This window comes from Bufo gargarizans, chromosome 6 (assembly GCF_014858855.1).
Source record: "Bufo gargarizans isolate SCDJY-AF-19 chromosome 6, ASM1485885v1, whole genome shotgun sequence".
NCBI classification, from domain to species: domain Eukaryota; kingdom Metazoa; phylum Chordata; class Amphibia; order Anura; family Bufonidae; genus Bufo; species Bufo gargarizans.
This window is the reverse complement of record NC_058085.1, coordinates 99,680,141-99,699,371: the sequence shown is the minus strand read 5'-3', so window position 1 is coordinate 99,699,371 and position 19,231 is coordinate 99,680,141. Positions and strand designations below refer to the sequence as shown.

General features: G+C 42.7%; 1 protein-coding gene across 1 annotated transcript; it reads right to left on the bottom strand.

The window, feature by feature from the left end:
• Positions 1-15,130: 15,130 nt before the first annotated feature.
• On the bottom strand, positions 15,131-16,054 carry LOC122941990 (olfactory receptor 11L1-like). The gene has a single exon (XM_044299487.1). It carries the CDS (start codon positions 16,052-16,054, stop codon positions 15,131-15,133), a length of 924 nt encoding a protein of 307 aa, XP_044155422.1.
• Positions 16,055-19,231: the final 3,177 nt, after the last annotated feature.

Here is a 19,231-nt window from a genome sequence, read left to right as displayed (position 1 = left end):
CAAAGAGAAACGTCCTACAATCCTCGGTGGCGGAAGGACATGTGCCAAACTGCTATCTGCCTCAGGCCCAGCCAACACTGCATTTACCCAGGGTGCAGTGAGGTAGATATGTCCCTACCTGTGCTTACTGGTCCACGTATCGGTGGTTATGTGGACCTTGCCACAGATGGCGTTGCACAGTGCACACCTAATTTTGTCTGTCACTTGGTTGTACAGGGCAAGGATGGCTCGTCTGGGACAGCCACAACCATAAGGTTTTTGAAAAGTCTCCATCTCTACCAGGTGGAATGACAGCATTTCAAAGGCCAGGAATTTTGAAATGCTGGCATTCAGGTCCAGTGATCGCAGGTGGGTAGGGGGTATATCCTCTTTCTCTCCAGTATTTGGGAAATGGACAGCTGAACACTTCCATGGGACATTGTGGAGATGCTTGGTGATGGTGACGGAGGTGGTGGCATTGCTGCCACATCCTCTGTTTGCGGGGTGGCATATGCCACTGTCACTCCAGAGGGGGAGGAAGAAGCCGAGACTGCAGCAGAAGAGGGAGCAGGAGGAGCCTGAGATCTTTCGTGGTTTTTGAGGTGTTTACTCCACTGCAGCTCGTGCTTTGCATTTAGATGCCTGGTCATGCAGGTGGTGCTCAGATTTAGAACATTTATGCCTCGCTTCAGGCTCTGATTGCACAGCATGCAAACCACTCGCGTTTTGCCATCAGCACATTGTCTGAAGAACTGCCACGCCAGGGAACTTCTTGGAGCTGGCTTTGGTGTGCTAATTCCCTGGGTGCGGTCGGCAGTAGAAGGCATACTGGCAGGGGATGGCCACTCTGCTTTTGCACCCTGCTCCCTCTTCTGCTGTGCGGCTGGCGCTGTGTGACCACCACCTTTTCCTCCGAACTGTACACGTCACTCGCATAACCTTGATTCCATGTGGGGCCTAGGATCTCATCATCCTCCACATCATATCACATCATCTTCCACCCATTCTTCACCCCTGCCCTCCTTGCCTGTCTGCACACTACCATGTCCACATCCTGAAACATAAGTGTCTCTTCCACTTCTGGGGCAGGGCTATGTGGACATCCCAAGGAAACCCTGCCAACAGAGTCATCAAAAATTATAAGAGACTGCTGCATGACTTGGGGCTCAGACTGCTTGCCTGATTTGCAAGGGGATGAGGTGAAAGACAGATGCCCATGGGCTGCAGGTGCCAACTCTGCGCTTTCAACAGGGGACTGGGTGGGAGACAATGTGAAGGAACTGGAGGAACTGTCAACCACCCAATCCACTTGTTCTGGCCTCACCATTCGTACACCGGTATTCGAGCCTACAAAATAACGGTGAGCGTTCTGTCGCCTATGTGCACCCGAGGAACGTGTTTCATTTGGGCTTGTAGCTGGCACAGATTGACCATGTCCCCTCCCTGCAACAGGAGCTCCGCCAACACTAGAAGCAGCACGACCAGGGCCATGTCCCTTATTTGATGCTCTCCTCATTCTTTGAGGTCACCCACCGAACAAACAGACAGATTAACTATATTTATTTTCCTGTCAGGTATGCAGTGCAGTTTTACCTCACAACAAGAATGGGAATATGTCACACACCAATCTAACAGACGGATTAACTATATTAATTTCCCTGTCACGTACTCAATGCGGGTGTACTTCACACAAAAAATGGGAATATGTCACCCTCCAAACTAACAGACAGATTAATTATTATATTTCTGTGTCAGGGTACAAAGATGGTGCATTGCACTCACAAATAAATCGCTATAGGTCATCCACAGAATTAACAGCCAGATTAATTATTATATTCCTAACAGCCAGATTCCTAACACTCTCCCTCACTTCAGCTGCCTGCTTCCTGTCCCTGCAATACTTAGAGCTGATTGGCGGTGCTTCACGTGATCCTGCTTTTATAGAGGCTGGGTCACATGATGCCCAGGCCAATCACAGCCATGCAACTAGTAGGCATGGCTGTGATGGCTTCTAAGTGCCTACAGCTTAAAAGCTTGTTGATTGGCTGCCTTGCAGCTTTTCAACAAGCTTTATTAAATGACCGAACTCGAAGCCGAACTTTTCCGGCAAAGTTCGGGTCCGGGTACCCAAAATCGTTAGTTTTGGTACGGACCCGAACTTTACAGTTCGGGTTCGCTCAACACTACTTATTAGAGCATATGGACTTCTTAGACAGGGTTGCTATGCTTGTACTACATGGCCATTCATTTCAGTCTCCAGCATTTAATGTTACGTTTCTCCTGCAGTGAAGCCAGACTCACACCAATCAATTGATTACTGAGCTGGATCCTATTTAATAAGGGCCTTGTTAGTTAACCCCTTAAGGCCTTGTTCACCTCACATGTAATTTTGTCCTTTGCTACATTTAATCTCTGAGGAAAGTGTAATGTAGTGACAAACAATGATTTTCATGATAAGTCAGTTATGATTTTACATGAAGTAGTTTTTGAGTACTTATGATGAGTACTTATGACTTAGGCGCTGGATAATTTATTATCCAAGTCATGTCTCAAGGCCTATTTAAAGGGTCAAACATTGACTTATAGAATAGCTGCCTTACATCTGGTGTTATTAGCAGCAGAGCTTGCTAAGAACTTATTTGCATCCATTTCTGTCCATATGACACACACAAGTGTTATTTGTCAGAAGAAAGAGTGGCTTGTTGGGACCAAGACACCAAAAACTATGCCTTAACGGGGACAGAATACTCATCCGTATTTCTACATGCACAAGTGATAATTGTCAGAAGAAAAACGGTCTTATTCTGAACAAGCATTGCATAGAACATATAAGGCAGGAGATCAGCTGTTTATGGGTAGTTGTAGTAGTAGTAGAAGTGGCAGATGTGTAGCGTTAATAGTGGTGGTAGTAGAGATAGGCAATGAGGAGTAGCAGCTGCGGCAGTGATGGCAGCAACATGGGACATGCTATGTGGTACATGTTGGCAGGCAGACAGCAGCAGTGGCATAATGTTGGCAGAGGCATAATGGCAGCAGCAATCATTCCGAACATGTTGGTAGGCAGGCAAAGAGTGACAAGATGGGGCACCATCAGAAATGTTAGATCTATTCATCGGCCTCAGTCTTAGGAGTGTGAAAATACTTCCAGATCCATGCCTGGTTCATTTTGACAAAAGTGCTGCTTTAGAAACTGGCAAAGGGCAGCTTGGTCTGTTTGGGTGTCACCACTCCCCCTGCTGCTCTGAAAACCCTGTCTGAGATGATACTGGAGGCTGGACAAGAAAGAAGACACTGTTCTAGTCTACCTGCCCCGATGTCCATGGGGTCAGGGAACAGGGTATGCACTGGAGACAGGGCAGATTCCAGCTAGGACTGAACCAGGGCATTGAGGCAGTAGGTCTCTGTTTGAGGATTTGCCTCAGCCTGGTTTGGCACGTGAAAAAACTTTTCCATTATATTGAGGAGACTGAATCTGTTGCTGTAGCAGCAGAGAGGGTGGGTGATCCTGCAGAGAGGGGCCTCCCTTCCAGACACGCTGGTGGCAGGTCTCAGCTTGCCAAAATCTGTAGCAGCAGAGAGGGTGGCTGACCCTGCAAGGCAGGGGCAGAGAGGGGCCTCCCTTTCAGACACGCTGGCAGCAGGTGTCTGCTTGCCAAAATCTGCAGTAAGCTGCGTACACACTGTTTCCTGGCAATAAAATAATTTGGTCTCCCATGCGGCAGGTGGAAAACATTCCGCCATTTTGCTTTGATAGAGAGGGTCTAAAAGCATGGCTATCCAATAATCATCAGACTGCTTCATGTGAACGATACACCTGTAAGTGTGTAAGAAAACAAACTTACAGTTTTCCATTCTGGCCAGCATGTCCGAGGAACCAGTTCCTTCCGGCTCTGACCACTACTAAGACAATTGGGTATCATAGCTAGTGTCATCGTCATCATCATTCATTTCCTCCACCTCTGAATCCTCCTCAAGTGGCAACTCCTCATCTTCCTCCTCTTCCTCATGGGAGTTTCTCCTTGTGGGTCCCCAACAGCTAAACGTCGGACAGCAAGATGTGTTAGCTTTTCTTCTTTTGCCTTTGCCTCCTGCTGCTTGAGGGTCAGCATCTGTTCTAATATAAAAATGAGAGGGATCTACTGACAAATTTTGTGGCCTCTACAAAGGGCTTCAGCATGTGTCTCTGAAGAGCTACCACTGCCTGACCTCAAAAAAACTCATACTCCCTGCTGAGGTGGTCTGGTGCATGACAAAATCATTCACGGCTTTACGCTGCTCATACAGATACTCTCGCAAGCCAATGCAAAGTGGAATTGCATTGAGTTGGAACATCGCATTAATGGTGTAATGGCAGACCATTTTGTCACTGCAAGTCCAGGTGAGCGTTCCTTGCCACATAAGAATGGCTGAAATGCTAGGACAGTCTCCTGGACATTGTCAGAAGCCAGTGTACAACCTGCAAGCCAGATTAATCTTGTGCATCATGCAGGGAGCAGGTGTTATTTCCCACAGGTTCACCATGGCCACTATGTTGTGGCCATTGTTGCTGACCACCTTGCACATTTGGATTTGGAGTGGAGACGCCAGCTGTATGTTTGTTGCTTAATGAACTTTAGCAACTGATCGACTGTGTGGCTACTTCCGCCCATGCTCATTAGTGCCAACGCTGCATGGCAACGCTTGACTTGACACATGTGATAGGAGGGAGTAGGAGTAACGCAGTGCCCTGCTGCTGTTGGGGGACGGGAGGATAACCATGGAGGAGAAAGCGAAGGAGGTGTAAAAGTGCCTGGTCCAAACATGGAGATGTCAAAAGTACCTAGCCTTGTTCCTTGGGTGCTGCTTCGCTGCTCCGCAAAAAAACATTGGCCCTGTGGGCCGTGAAAGACATGCACTGTCCCTACCTGTAACCACTGCTCCAGGTGTCCTCCATGACGTGCACCTTGCCAGACAGTGAAAATTGCAAGTAGTGGCCTACATTCTCCACCACATGAGAGTACAAGGCATGGATGGCTTTTTATTTTTTTGAGAAATAAGGCTGTATAGGTATGTGGCTGATAGCTGAGCACACACCTTCAGCTCCTTGAATGCATCAGACTCTACTAAATGGTACAGCAGCACCTGCACCTCCAGCAACTTGGGCAGGTGAGAATTAAGCTTGCACACCAATGGATTGCTGGGCATGTAAAGTTGTTTCCTGGCCACCCATTCTGTTATTTGTGGCTGACAATGGAATGGAGGAGGAGGAGAAGAAGAAGTCTAAACAGAAGAAGCAGTAACTGATGTACTGTTCTAGTCATGGACATCATAATGCATGTGGATGAGGCCTGGCTGCCACAAAGGAGACAAACATGTAGCACTTGCTGATTGCAATCTCTGTTTTCCCAATGGATCGAATGATCCATTGGGAAATCAGTGTATCATGTGAATCAGTGTAACAGCGGCTGCTGTACGCTGCTGTTCCCCCGCTTACCGCCGTGGACCTAGACGGCGTGCTCAGTGGTAATCCTTCCGTCCACCACTTCAGTCTTGGGCTCTGTCGCTGTATGTGCTGTGGTGCTGAGGATTTCGCTCTGCAGGTTCCACTTATCCCTGGCCACAGCATGCTTGCTGTTGGTTACTAATTACACTGCCCTAGGGGCGGCGCGCATAATTCCGTGGACTGCATGAGTTGGGTCATGTGACTTTGCTGACCAACCCAGGCTCTCCTGCAGGTACTAAAGTGGCTCAACCCCCTTCCTAGATGCCTCTTTGTCAAGGTCCATGTGTTTGCTAAGTTCCTGATACTCATGTGTGCTCCTGATTTATACTTCGTTCCTGGATTCTGGTGCTCGTCTGATCCCTGCCTGCGTGCCTTGACTCTCCTGTTGCCGATCTGGATTGCCTGACCTGTTCCTGTGCCTCCTGCCTTGACCTTTTGCCTGTCTGACTACGCCTCTGCCTCATCCTTCGGTCCTGCACTGTTGCTCCTGGTAACGACCACGCCTGCCTGTCTATGCTTGCTGGTACCTACTCAGGTATCTCCTGGTCTGCCTGGACCAGCTGCCTCTTGTGCCTACTCTCCTCAAGGGGTAGCAATCTGGTGTTCCCCTTAGGAAAGTCTATCCCCACCATCCGGGGCACTGTGAAGAATTGAGGGGAACACTTAGACAATGCCCTTAGAGGAGGTGGGACACGTGGCACAGTGGGTGCACACCCGCTGGTTCGTGACAATCAGTACAGCTGCGGTTTGTATGTTTGTGTTTTACTGCCCACAACGTATTTTATTCTTGCAGAACTTGCACAGGGCAATGCTGTTATCTTCCAGGAGCGTGGAGAAAAAAACTGCCAGATGAAAGATACTTGCACAGACCTTGGCAGCCAAGCCTGGCTTAGCTCTGGCACGTTTTGGTCCTGCTGCACCCACAGTACCAGCAACATCACTAGTTCCCTAAGCATATCTGGCCTTGGCAATTTTTTAGGAGGTTCTGGTCGCCTATGCTCTTCATTGATGCCGTTGCCACCACTTTCCTCATTATTACCTTCTCCTCAGCACTTCGATCTGGCTGCCAAGCCTTGTCCAACATACAATCATCATCATCACCCTGCCTGTCACTTTTATCGGACTGTGATATATCATGGTGGTTTCCTTGGCCCTCTTCCAATACCCTACTTTGTATTTGTTCCAACTGACACTGTCACTACCACAGCCCCCACCCCCAATACAGTTGCTACAGGTGCCACTATTACCACCACATCACCAACACAGCTATGCATGTGGTCCCCCGCCTGCCTCTGAACCTACACCTCTGGGCAGTCCAGACGCTGACTGCTTTCACACAATCTTGACAATCTTTCTGTCACCGCCAGCTCTCTGAGAAGGTCTGGCAGACGTTCTTCTGTACCTCTTGCATGATGTTCTTTGTTTTGGTTTCACTTTGTCATCTCCTTTCCTTCTCCCAGCTGTCACCTATTCACACTAATTACCTCCCTTTATATTCCCTCCCATACTGCCTCACTTTGTGGTTTATACTACTTCCTGGATTGAAGTGATCACTGCTGGAGACTTCTGGTACTGCTTGTTCAGATAAGTCCTTTCTTGTATTGTGTTTCTTTGCTGGCTTGATTCTAGGTGACCCTGACTCCCTCCGTATTAAGTGCAGGGAGCCGGTGGTCATGTCCCCTCACTATTATAGGGTTTTCAGGTGTCGCACAGTCTAGGTACGAGGTCATGCAATCGTCTACCTCTGAGACCCTTGTATGTGCTTAGCAGTCAGGGTGAGCTCTTAGGGTTTTACAGGGGTCACCTTTATGCTCCTTAGTTTAGGATCAAGCCAGTCAGATGTTTATCCATAACTTCCAGCTATCTGCAATATCATCCTTGACACTTTCATAGAGCGTGGGTGGGGTTTTGTTGCCTCTTATTAGTTAAAAGGAAGGTTCCCCACTAGGAGGGGCACTGAGGACAGCACTGAGAGCTTCTCAGTAGCTGCAAGAAGGAGGATCAGGAGGAATGATGTGACCCCTGGCTTCAAGTCAGACTCAGAAGTGGCCTCCATGTCATCATGCTGTGTAATAGAGAATTCAGGGAGAACTGTGGCCTGCCCCACTACTAATACTATTACTTCTGGCCAGATAGCTACTACTACCGATATTCTGTCTCTGGGAGGATAAGGCCTGGCCCTGGGTCTTTCGTTTGGAACTCTTTTATAATCCAGACATTTGGCCAAATGTACACAGTCACAAAAAGTATTGATTGTTTTTTTTTAAATGTTTTTATGATTCTTAAAGACAGAGAGACGCAATTAAATATTCTGCCCTTTCTACAAACACACTGAAGAGGAACATTCGGCGGACACTGTTGAATGTACAGATGAGTGGGGAGGGTGCCCATTCCATCCTGTCCTAGGACACCGAAAAGGCGTTTGACAGGGTGGAGTGGGCATACCTCTGGAAAATAATGCATCGGTTTAACCTGGGGGAAAAATTCATCAGATGGGTACAATTGCTTTATTATAACTCGAAAGTCAGGGTAAAAATTAATGGCGTGATATCAGAGCCGGTACCATTGCAAAGGGGTGCCCACTCTCCCCACTATTGTTCGCTATATTCGTGGAGCCTTTGGCTTGTAGGGTTCGGGCAGATGAGAAAATTAGGTGGTTTGGGGGAAAAGGCGCATTAGATAAAGTATGTCTTTACGCGGATGATATCCTGTTTTTTTTGGAAGGGGGGTATCAACGGTTCCATATCTGATGGGGATAGTAAACCAGTTTGGTCAAATTTCGGGCTTTAGGGTGAATTGGCTAAAATCAGTTGTGCTCCCAATTGGTCATGAAATAATTCGAAAGGATATTAACGTTAAAATACTGAAACCCACTGAGGTATTTGAATACCTTGGTATAAAAGTTAGCTGGAGGATTCAGGAGTATCCGGAACTTAATATTCGCCCTCTGCTTAAAAGGGTTAAAGAGAAAACAAGCACCTGGCAAAAACTGTTGATCCGGCAGGCGGATCGAATCGCTATAATAAAGATGGTTCTATTACCGCAGATTCTTTATGTCATTTCCTCCTGCCCAGTATGGATTGGCGATCACTTTTTCAACGCATTAGAAGGTGTGTTAAATGAGCTCATTTGGGGGAGAAAAAGGGTTAGGCTGAAGCAAACATATCTATGTTTGGATGAAGAAGATGGTGGTCTGTCTGTTCCCTGTTTCCGAGGGTACTACTATGCATCCCAGCTTCAGTGGTTATTGATGGAGGATCATGGACTGAGACGGTTTTTGGAAGGGAATTTGAAGGTCTCCAATATAACATTATTAGTGCTCTAGAAACGGGTATCTTAAAAATAAAGGGTAGGAAGTGCCCAATTAGTAATATGATGCACTTAATATGGGGTAACGTGAAAAAATGACTTGGTATAAATTACTCCTTAAGGTTCACCCCTATCTGGGGAAACTTAGATTTAAGTGAGTTTTGGAAGTTAGATGATTTTGTATTCGGGAAAGAAATGGTATTAAGTTTGTTTAACAGATAGAGGAGGATGGAAAATTGAAGATATTAGAGGAAATGGGGCTTAGTATAGATTTAGATAATCTTACACGATTCAGATACCTCAGATTAAAGCATGCATTTGATAAGACTGAGAATAGAGAATATTTAAAAACCAAACATTCAGAATTTGCAGAATTCTGTTATCACAGTATGGGGATTAAATTATCAATTTCACAGATATAAAAAAAAATAAAGATAGGGCTAGGTGATGTGACTAAATTTAAAAGTGAGAATAAATGGGCACTAGAGGTGGAGCCTGATGTGTTAGATTGGAGATGTATTTATAAAAGTACAAAAAGGAGTACTATTTCGAGCAACTTCTGGCTGACGCAGTTTTTCATCCTCCATCGGACCTATATAACTCCCTTGGTGTTGAGTAAGATGTATAAAACAAAGGATACAAGATGTTGGACGTGCAGAAGGGACGGTGCGGACTTTATTCATTTAATCTGGTACTGCCGCCTTATGCAGGAGTATTGGACCCAGGTTTTCCAGGATCTTGTATGCTCAACTGGGTGTTACGCCCCACTGGAGATTACGATAGCGGTACTTGGATATATAAGAAAAATCGGGTTGGACAGACAAAGTGAAAGGAAATGGGAAAATGGTTTAATGCTCGCCCGGGTTGTGGTGGCTAGAGGGTGGGGATCGAACAGACCTCCAAGGGTTGCAGAGTGGAAAAATCTATGCAAGAGGGTGGAGAGATATGATCAGGTTTGTAGGTTAAAATTAAATAGGGAAAGTTATTTCAACGGCCGGAAAGGGGGGTAATAAGGAGTGAACAAAATCAAATAAATGAACAAGGTACAACTGTACCCCACTGAAAAATTAAAAGTGATTATGGTAGTAAACCATCCTGCTGAAACTCCCAAGACAACAGAGGGGGGGGGGGGGGAAGATATATATATATATTTTTTTTTTTATTATTGTGTTGTTTCCTTTTTTTTTTTTTTTTCTCTCTCTCTTATAAAAAGAAATGAAATAAGATAAGGTTTGAATTTTGATGGTATTGGTAATTCACCAATATATGTGTGTGCATATTTGTGGTTTTTCTTCTTTTTAATGCCTATTCCTTGAGCCTTGGTGTTTGTTTCTTTTAATATGTAATGAAAAGGAAAATAAAAATATTTAATATAAAAAAAACACACTGAAGACACTGCTATTGACAATTTACTTTTGGAATAATGCAGTATCAGCGACAGTAACAGATGTGGACCTAATGTCTTATGTGCGTTCAAATATGCAGATTCATAAAAAAAACTGTCTCTAATGTAAAAGACAAGTTGTCCACCTACTATGAAATTATCCCCACCACCATGCCAACACTTGGTGTCGGGCTTACGTTTTTACACAAAAATTTTAAACAGTACTCTCTGGATTGTAAAACCCGCATTGTACACTTGTATTGTGATTTTCTCCCCACTCCCCCAACCACCCACATACCCACTCACTTATACACACCAACACTTGAACTGTCTGGGGATGCCTTGTAAATAGGTCAGGCCTACCGTTTGATGTGTGTTCACACATAGATTTAAAACCGTACTCTCTGAATTGAAAAACACATGTTGCACACTTGCATTGTGATTATTTCCCCACACACACCAACACTTTATCTGTCTGGAAATGCCCTGTAAAAGAGTTGGGCTTACTGCTTGATGTGTAGTCACATTGAAATTTAAAATACATTCTCTGGATTGTAAAACACGCATTGCACACATACAGTATATTGCGATTATTGCCCCACACACACCGACACATCTGTCTGCAGATGATCTGCAAAAGACTTGGGCCTACTGTTTGATGTGTGCTACACAGAGATTTAAAACAGTACTCCCTGAATTGTAAAACATGTGTTGCACACGTGTATTGCAATTATTCCCCCTACACACACCAACACTTCAACTTTCTGGAGATGCCCTGTAAAAGAGTTGGGCAAGTGTTCGATGTGTAAACACAAAAGAAATGGAGCTCAATGTACCAAACAATAAATATTTATTTAATTACGTAGAAGCATGATTAAAAATACATACATGTGATGTCGTAGACAGGATGAATAGGAGAAGGGGAAGGAAAGAAAAAGGCACCACCCTGGGAGAACACACAGGTCAAAAGTATATATAGGTATATAGTGGTCATAGGAAAATATAAGGTACAATGACCACTCTATGAACCAAGTACATCCAAAGATATGTGAGGGGTCAGCTAGAAACCAACCACGGCAATGGTACAAAAAATGTTGAGCAAAAAATCGGGAAAATAAGAAATAAGCAACAAACCAAAATGAATAAAAGACCAGGTGTGGTGAAGCACCAAAGTCCAAAAACCGTGGAGGTAAAAGCTGCGGCCACAACTCACCTAAAACAGACCATGTGTGGTTTCTAGCTGACCCCTCACTTATATATCTTTGGATGTACTTGGTTCATAGAGTGGTCATTGTACCTTATATTTTCCTATGACCACTATATACCTATATATACTTTTGACCTGTGTGTTCTCCCAGGGTGACGACTTTTCCTTTCCTTCCCCTTCTCCTATTCATCCTGTCTACGACATCACATGTATGTATTTTTAATCATGCTTCTACGTAATTAAATAAATATTTATTCTTTGGTACATTGAGCGCCATTTCTTTTGTGTTTTCGCTATTGTACTCGGGAGCTTGTACCGAGTTACCTTCCATGGGTGCCCTTTGTGGCTATATTGGGTGGGCACTGTCCTGCTTATTTCCATGGGACACCCGGGGTCATTTTTGTTTTCAACTAGTGTTCGATGTGTGTTCACACAGAGATTTAAACCTGTACTCTCTGGATTGTAAAACATAAATTGCGATTATTCCTTCACACGCACACACACAAACTCACACCAACACTTAATCTGTCTGGAGATGATCTGTAAAAGAGTTGGGCCTACTGTTTGATGTGCGTTCACACAGAGATTTAAAACAATACTCCCTGAATTATAAAGCACACCTTGCATGCTAGCATTGCTATTTTTACACCCCACAACAACGCTTGAACTGTCTGGAGATGCCCTGTAAAAGAGTTAGGCCTACAGTTTGATGTGAGTTCACACAGAGATTTAAAACTGTACTCTCTGTATTGTATAACACATGTTGCACAAATATTGTGATTATGTCCTCTCACACACACCAACACATTATCTGTCTGGAGATGTTCTGTAAAAAAGTTGGGCCTACTGTTTGATGTGTGTTCACACAGAGATTTAAAACAGTAATCTCTGAATTGTAAAACATGCATGGTGTTGTTGCTGTAAAATGCTTTTGCTGTAATACAACGCGTTTAATACTAACAGTTATGATGTACTGTAAAAACTATTTACAATAATTGCTCTGCAGCAGAATCCTAGTGGGATGTTGTACTGGCAATACACTGGCAAAAAGCCTATGTAGAAACGTCCGTTTAAAAAAAAAAAAAAGCTGTGTTTCGGTTCAAATAAGAAAAAAAAGAAATGTTCTTGCAGGTGGCTGCTGTTGAGGTTCAGCAGCAGCAGCTACAGCTGTATTATATGGCAGTAACTGCAGCTAGAAGGCACTGAAAGATTTCTCTGCTCAAATTTCCTATTATACACAATTCCTCTTCTTTTTAGTCTTTCCCTTCACTGTACCTGACACTAGAATAGAAGCATGATTGTGACTGTGCACTGTCTCAAAGATCATTTTCTGTCAGAGACTGCTACTCCCATGCATCCTCATTCACAGCCCAACACAGAATGACATTCTGCTAGTTTTGTTAGGGCACCTCCCTGCTTACTGTCCCACTAATTGGCTCATCCAGGCTGTCTGTCAGCCTGTGAGCCAATCAGTGCAAGCCCTCCCCCTACTTCCTTTCAGGTGTTTTTGAAAATAATGATGATGAATGACGGCAGACTTCGGTTCTTTTCCTGAGATGAAGCTTTATTTTGATTATCAGGCCTAGAGACAGCAAGTTTTAGCTAGACAGAAAGAAGTGACTCAGGAGATGAGAAGATTTCTAGATAACCTCATTTGGAGCAGGGACTTCTTAGAGGCTGATTTAAATATAACCTAAGGAACTTTACTGATGATATGTCTGATGTGTTGGGGCTACTCTTAAGTGGCCCCTTGGTATTGATCTGTTCACCCATATACAGGGACTTCTCTGCAAGGGAAACACAAGGCTGCTGCTGCCTCTTGGATAAGTCTCTGTTCAAGTGACTGCTGGCCCATGGAGGTCAATAGATAATGATGGGGAGCATAGAGGGATAAAGCAAAACCATAGTCAAGGACAAGCCAAGTTCAGGATAGTCAGAGTATGTGCAATCCAATAAACAATCTGAGGTCAGGCAAGCAGCTTAGGGTCAGAACAGAGGTCAAGGGTCAGACAGAGGGCAGGTCAGGCAGCGAAGTGAAAAATACAGAAAACAGGCAAACATCAGTACATGAGTAGACAGACATAGAGCAGGAAACCTTTGCAGGACACTAATGGACTAGAACCCATTTTTAAGGCAGGGCCTAATGACAGGTCTTGCCATCAAGAAGCAGGATGCAACCGGCAGCCAGGAAGGAGGAGAGGAAGACCAGCAGGCCGCCGGATTGCAAGAGCTGGGGAGTGGGTGAGTAGTGTGTTGGTCATACCCACCAGAGACAGTGAGATGGTATCGAGCATGGTTCACTCTGATCTAACATTGAGGATCTCATCCCATCCATGATCACATGCACCACTGCAGCCACTCGCTGGCCTTAAGTGATGTTTCTCCAATCAGCAAATAAACAGCAGTGATTGGGAGTGAACATTTGAATAAGTGCATGAGCCTCCGATAATTGGCCTGTGTATATTGGTTTTAAAGAGGTTATCCCATGAATAATGTAAAAAATGAAAATCATACATAATCTTATACATGACAACCTCTTTCTAACAAAGCTAGAACCAACCCTGTACCTCACATGGATCCAGAGATCTCCCCATTAATTTGTCCATTTGTTCTGCTAGATTTAATTCTAGCTTTCAGCTATGAGACGTGTCCTTTCTCCGCAGTGTGTCTTTTCTGCTGCAACTGGTGGCATTTGAAGGATTAAACTGAGTACATGCTTCCGCAAACAGCAGGAGACTGATTTCATTGAATAACTCAGTAGCTATAATACATTTTTTATTACATGGAGTTACAAAAGTATGCAGATTCAGGTGCTGGTTTGAAAACTGTAGAATATTTTTCATGAGACAACCCCATTAAGGAATCCAGTTGAACTTAAAATCTGCTCAATTAAATAAATATGTGATGATACATGGTCACATGGAGTCCACCAGACGAGGAGCCACTCTTTCTAACAGCTCTGTGTCCTAATATAGTTGCATTAGTAAAATGCGGTTTCAGCAGACAGCCCAGTACCAGCATTAGTTTACTTCAATATACAGTTGGCTAATGGGTATACTGTTGTCTGATTTAGGAAATAGTGAGATAAAGGGGTTATCCCTCAAAAAATATTGTTTAGAGTTAAATCCAGCCAATAATTAGAAGCATTTTCTGTATTTACATTTATTTAAAAAATGCTTCTGCCCCTAGCTAATCCTAGATTTACATTAGAACAGCACCACCTACTGTTTCTATTAAACAGCCCTTCTGTGTCCACCTCAGCAATTACAGTAACAATATCATATCACTTGCTCAGTATCTCCTCTGAGAAGCAGAACAGATGGTGCAGTTTTACAGGCAGCCGGCTCACCACACCAGGGATCTGTCTGCATACACGAAGGAGCAGAGAGAGGCAAGAATGTCCACCTCTGGACATTTGCTGAAGTGGACACAGAGAAAGACTCTTTAATATAAACAACAGGTGGTGCTATACTAACATTATTCCTAGAATATCTGAAGATATAAGTATTTTTTCAATGCATGTAAATAAAATAAATAAAATCTTTAATTGTGGCCTATGAGCAACTATTTAACAATGAGCAATACGGTAGTCTTTATTGGAAAACAATATGGAATCAGTTACATTGAAACTGCAATATGTTATAGAGAAGAATGAACTGAGCAGATTGATATTTATTGATATTTATGGGAAAAGTTCAAGTATAACTTCTTTTAATTCATAAATTGTAACGCAAGCAGATGAGGTTGTTAAAATCTGTATGTGGTTTTGTTATTGAGCAAACATTTTTATAAATGCCATCTTTATGTCCTGGTTTCGGAGGCTATATATTATGGGATTAATCAAGGGGGTAAATAAAGCATGTAATAGGGAAACAATTTTATTAATGAGTGAGGAATGTCCTACAGATGGGATCATGTATTTTGCTATTAGTGTCCCATAAAATGTGACCACAACAATAAGATGAGAACTGCAGGTAGAGAAGGTTTTTTGTTTGCCAGTTGTAGATGGTATCCTAACTATGGTGAGGAAGATATACACATAGGTCACAATGTTATAACCACAAGGAAGGATAAATAGTGGAATAGAAAACAGAAAGATTTCTAGTTCTACTAGAGAAGTGTCTGAGCAAGAAAGCTTCTGAAGAGGAGAAAGGTCACAGTAGACATGGTCAATGATATTGTCATAACAAAAATCAAAGTTTGATATAGGAAAGAGTCCTGAAAGATTAAGAGTAAGACCCAACAACCATGGCCATAGTGACAGACAGGTGTTGTGCCTAAAGTCCATGATAGTACAGTATCTTAGGGGGTTGCAGATGGCCAAGTATCGATCATAAGACATTGCAGAAAGAAGAAAACATTCAGTAATAGTTGTACCACTGTATAAGTATAATTGTGTGATACAGCCAACATAACTCATCTTCTTCCCTCCATACAAAATGGCTACGAGCATGTTAGGAACAATGTTTGAGGAAATCACAAGGTCAGAAAAGGAAAGATGACAAAGGAAGTAATACATGGGGCACTGAAGCTTGGTGTTGACTGAAACAAGCACAATAAGCATAAGGTTTTCTACAACTGTAAAAAGAAAGATGACCAAGAAAAGTATAAAGAATACAATATTGAATACATGAAGGTTTCCGAAACCCAACAGAATGAATTCTGTCACTCTTGTTTGGTTCATTGTAGACATGATGTTAAGTTCAAGCCATTGATTTGCAGTGTATCCTAGGTGGAGAGAGTTCATCAAAAGTTATACAGGTCATAGAAAACAAAAAAACTTTTGTGCAATTAGCGATAAACTAATTCTTTACATTCAATAGAATACATTTATGGTTAATGATGTGTAATGCAATAGTAATAAACTATACAGAGAAGTCCAGATATGCACGATCTACCTGACAAATTTGCTGCTGTTGTTTGTCTCTATGGCATTGTAACATCTGTGTAAGGAAACAAAGGTGAGGAAGAATACAGAGTTATCGTTTAAGACCACTGCCAGCAAACTCTGCTACCTATTTTCCTACATCTAGGTGTTTATCAGAGCTGATTGGACTTGCCTGCTGGAGACCCCTATTACATCTGCAGAGAAAGGTGGCAGGTGCAAACTCATAGGTAGCAGACCCATCAAATGCCAAAGAGTAGCAGGAGTGTAAAACAAGCAAGAGCCTGAGCCAGGAGACACTATAGAAGCCAAAACAGCAGACAAGGGGTTAAATCAGACACAAACAGAGGACTCTAAGCCAAGAGATACACTTAAAACCTAACCATTAGTCAAGGGTTTAACAGAAATGTAGCAGGAGCCAACACAAAATCACAGGCAAAAGAAACAGTCAACAGAAGACTTAAATTGCTCGCCTGTCTCTGGGACTGGCTGGCTCATACATAGGTTGACCAGCCAGAGCTTAGCTGGTTAGCATTGCAATCCTCCTTCAACAACCGTGGCTCGATAAATTCCTGACAGTGTCCCCATTCTATGACCCTTACATTTAGGGTCAGGTTTAAGTTGAATTTTTTTATAAAAAGAACAAACCAAACAATCTCCATGTACAGAACAAGCTGGTAACTAAAAACAATATATTTATAAATAATAGTTACTAAAAAGTCATATGTAAGTTATACATATTTGCTATCAATCTAATTGTACTAACGTAGAATAAAGCCAACCTCTTTATATGTATTGTAAGTTTAAAGAAAAAAGAAAAATGGTGGAATTTTAGTTTTTTACCATTTACCCCAGAAAGATTTAAAGGGAACCCTATCAGGTTCGTTATGCTGCCCTATCTGGATGCTGATTTCTGTGGTTTATCACTTATATGTTAAAGTGCAACAGATTTGAAGGTACTTTCTCTGCCCCCCCCCCCCCCCAGTCCTCCAGGCACTGACTAATTGATAGATGTTTCCCTTTGTATAGCAATAGGGAGTCATTTCTTAAACGGAAGCTGGAGGGTGGGGTAAGTATGTGCATCATGAATATCATAGGACTCCTTGCTGGATGTGCATAGCAAAGATTAAAATTTAAATTCTCAAAAACGATTGCACTTTAACACACAAGGTACAGGCTGCTGAAATTAGTGTGCCACTTTTCCAGAGAGGGCCACTTTTCACCTTAAATCCCAGGCCGATTTTGGCATATTTGACGTGTCCATATATATGCTAAGAACTCTGGAATACTTTTACTTATCCAAGTCATTTTGAGATTGTTTTCTTGTGACATATTGTACTTCATGTTAGTGATAAATTTGAGTCAATATGTTTACATTTATTTATAAATTTGCGACCACTGCTGATGGATTGCAGGGTTGTTGTAACCATGGAAACACTCAATGTATAATGTGATGGAAAAAGGAATCAAGCCAGCAAAGGAAGCGATATGGATACAAAAAAGATACACGTTAACAAATGTCTCAGACTGATGCCATACAGTGGTATCTGTTCACCATAGAGTTCCATTGTAAATTAAAACATACGTTTTTTCTGGACTCTTTTACTTTCCAACGTATAGGTTAAAAGGACGACAAAAATGTCATGTAAACCCACCCTAAGATGTGTTTGTACATGAAAATAACAGCTTATATGACCATTGTATGACTGTATCCTGAAGTTTTACTTTCCCCTCTTTGTAGGATCCATCTTTCTCCGTTGTCCCTGAGCTCAGTATGTGGATTAGCTGCTATGATGTCTCCTATACACTGCACATATACAGAAATAGGATTCTGCCCAAAGCTTTCTCTGTATTCCAGAGAAGCAACTTAAAGGACACCATGAGCCAGCACTGGGATGAGATAGAAAATTTACTAGAAGCAACTGCAGCATTTATGTGTATCTCTCTCTCACTCTGCTCTCTCCTCCTTCTTCCCTTACATTTATAAACTGCTCTCAGAGAGCAGCTTGCAATCCATCTTCATCTCTGCCTCTCTGAAAGCAGATTTTGCCAGTAAATTGTGAGCAAGCGTTCCTGTAGGAAGTTGGGGGAGGAGGAGTGGAGTTTGAGAAGTAGAAAAAGAGGCTTTTTTTTTTTTTTTTTTTACAAAAAAAAGATATATTACAGAGTATTTTACCACTTATTCTTTTAATTTATGGGGATAAAAAGGAAATTATTGATCTACAGGATGGCGGAAGTGCTGTAGGGACCCACAAGAAGGAGTTGGTGGATAAAAGGGATATGTTAAGAGTTTCTTGGTAAACTCAAAGGGAAATGTCAGAAACAAGGAAAGCTGTATTACAGTGGATGCTTTGTAATAGTGTGAGAGTTTAGGATATCTAGCTCTCCATCTTACCTGTGAGCTGTCAAGGTGCCATGTGGAATATAGGGTTGTCCTACCTTCCAAATAAAAACCAATATATTGATAGGGAGAGTGAAAAACGATATGGTGAGATTTATCAAGCTGGTTTAAAGCAGAACTGGCTTAGTTGCCCATAGCAACCAATCAGATTCCACCTTTCATTACTCACAGTTCCTTTGGAAAATGAATGGTGTAATCTGGTTGCTTTGGGCAACTAAGCCAGTTCTACTGTAGACCAGTTTGATAAATCTCCCTGCTTGGCCAGAAAATAGTTTTGGGGAACTACCAAGACATCAGACTAGTATCAGAGAATAACTGAACTGGGTACTTAGTATTAAATAGGTTCTTGTATAAGGGGTGGAGGGTATGCAACCTCCTAGATAATCTAGGTGCTTTGTGGACCACTGAAACAGGTAATAGGACTGTTGCGCACAAGTGGTATACCAGGTATGTAGATATGGATTATTTCAATGTCTTTACTATTTATTAAAATCCACTGCTAATGGTAAAGAATTTGAGATCAAAACCAATTGCAACACAAAAAATGCTGTGTACCTGATTACATGCATGAATTGCCATATGCA

Bases quoted from the DNA above. Each gene is read 5' to 3' on its own strand.
- LOC122941990 (XM_044299487.1), bottom strand. From the start codon at position 16,054: ATGTCTACAATGAACCAAACAAGAGTGACAGAATTCATTCTGTTGGGT.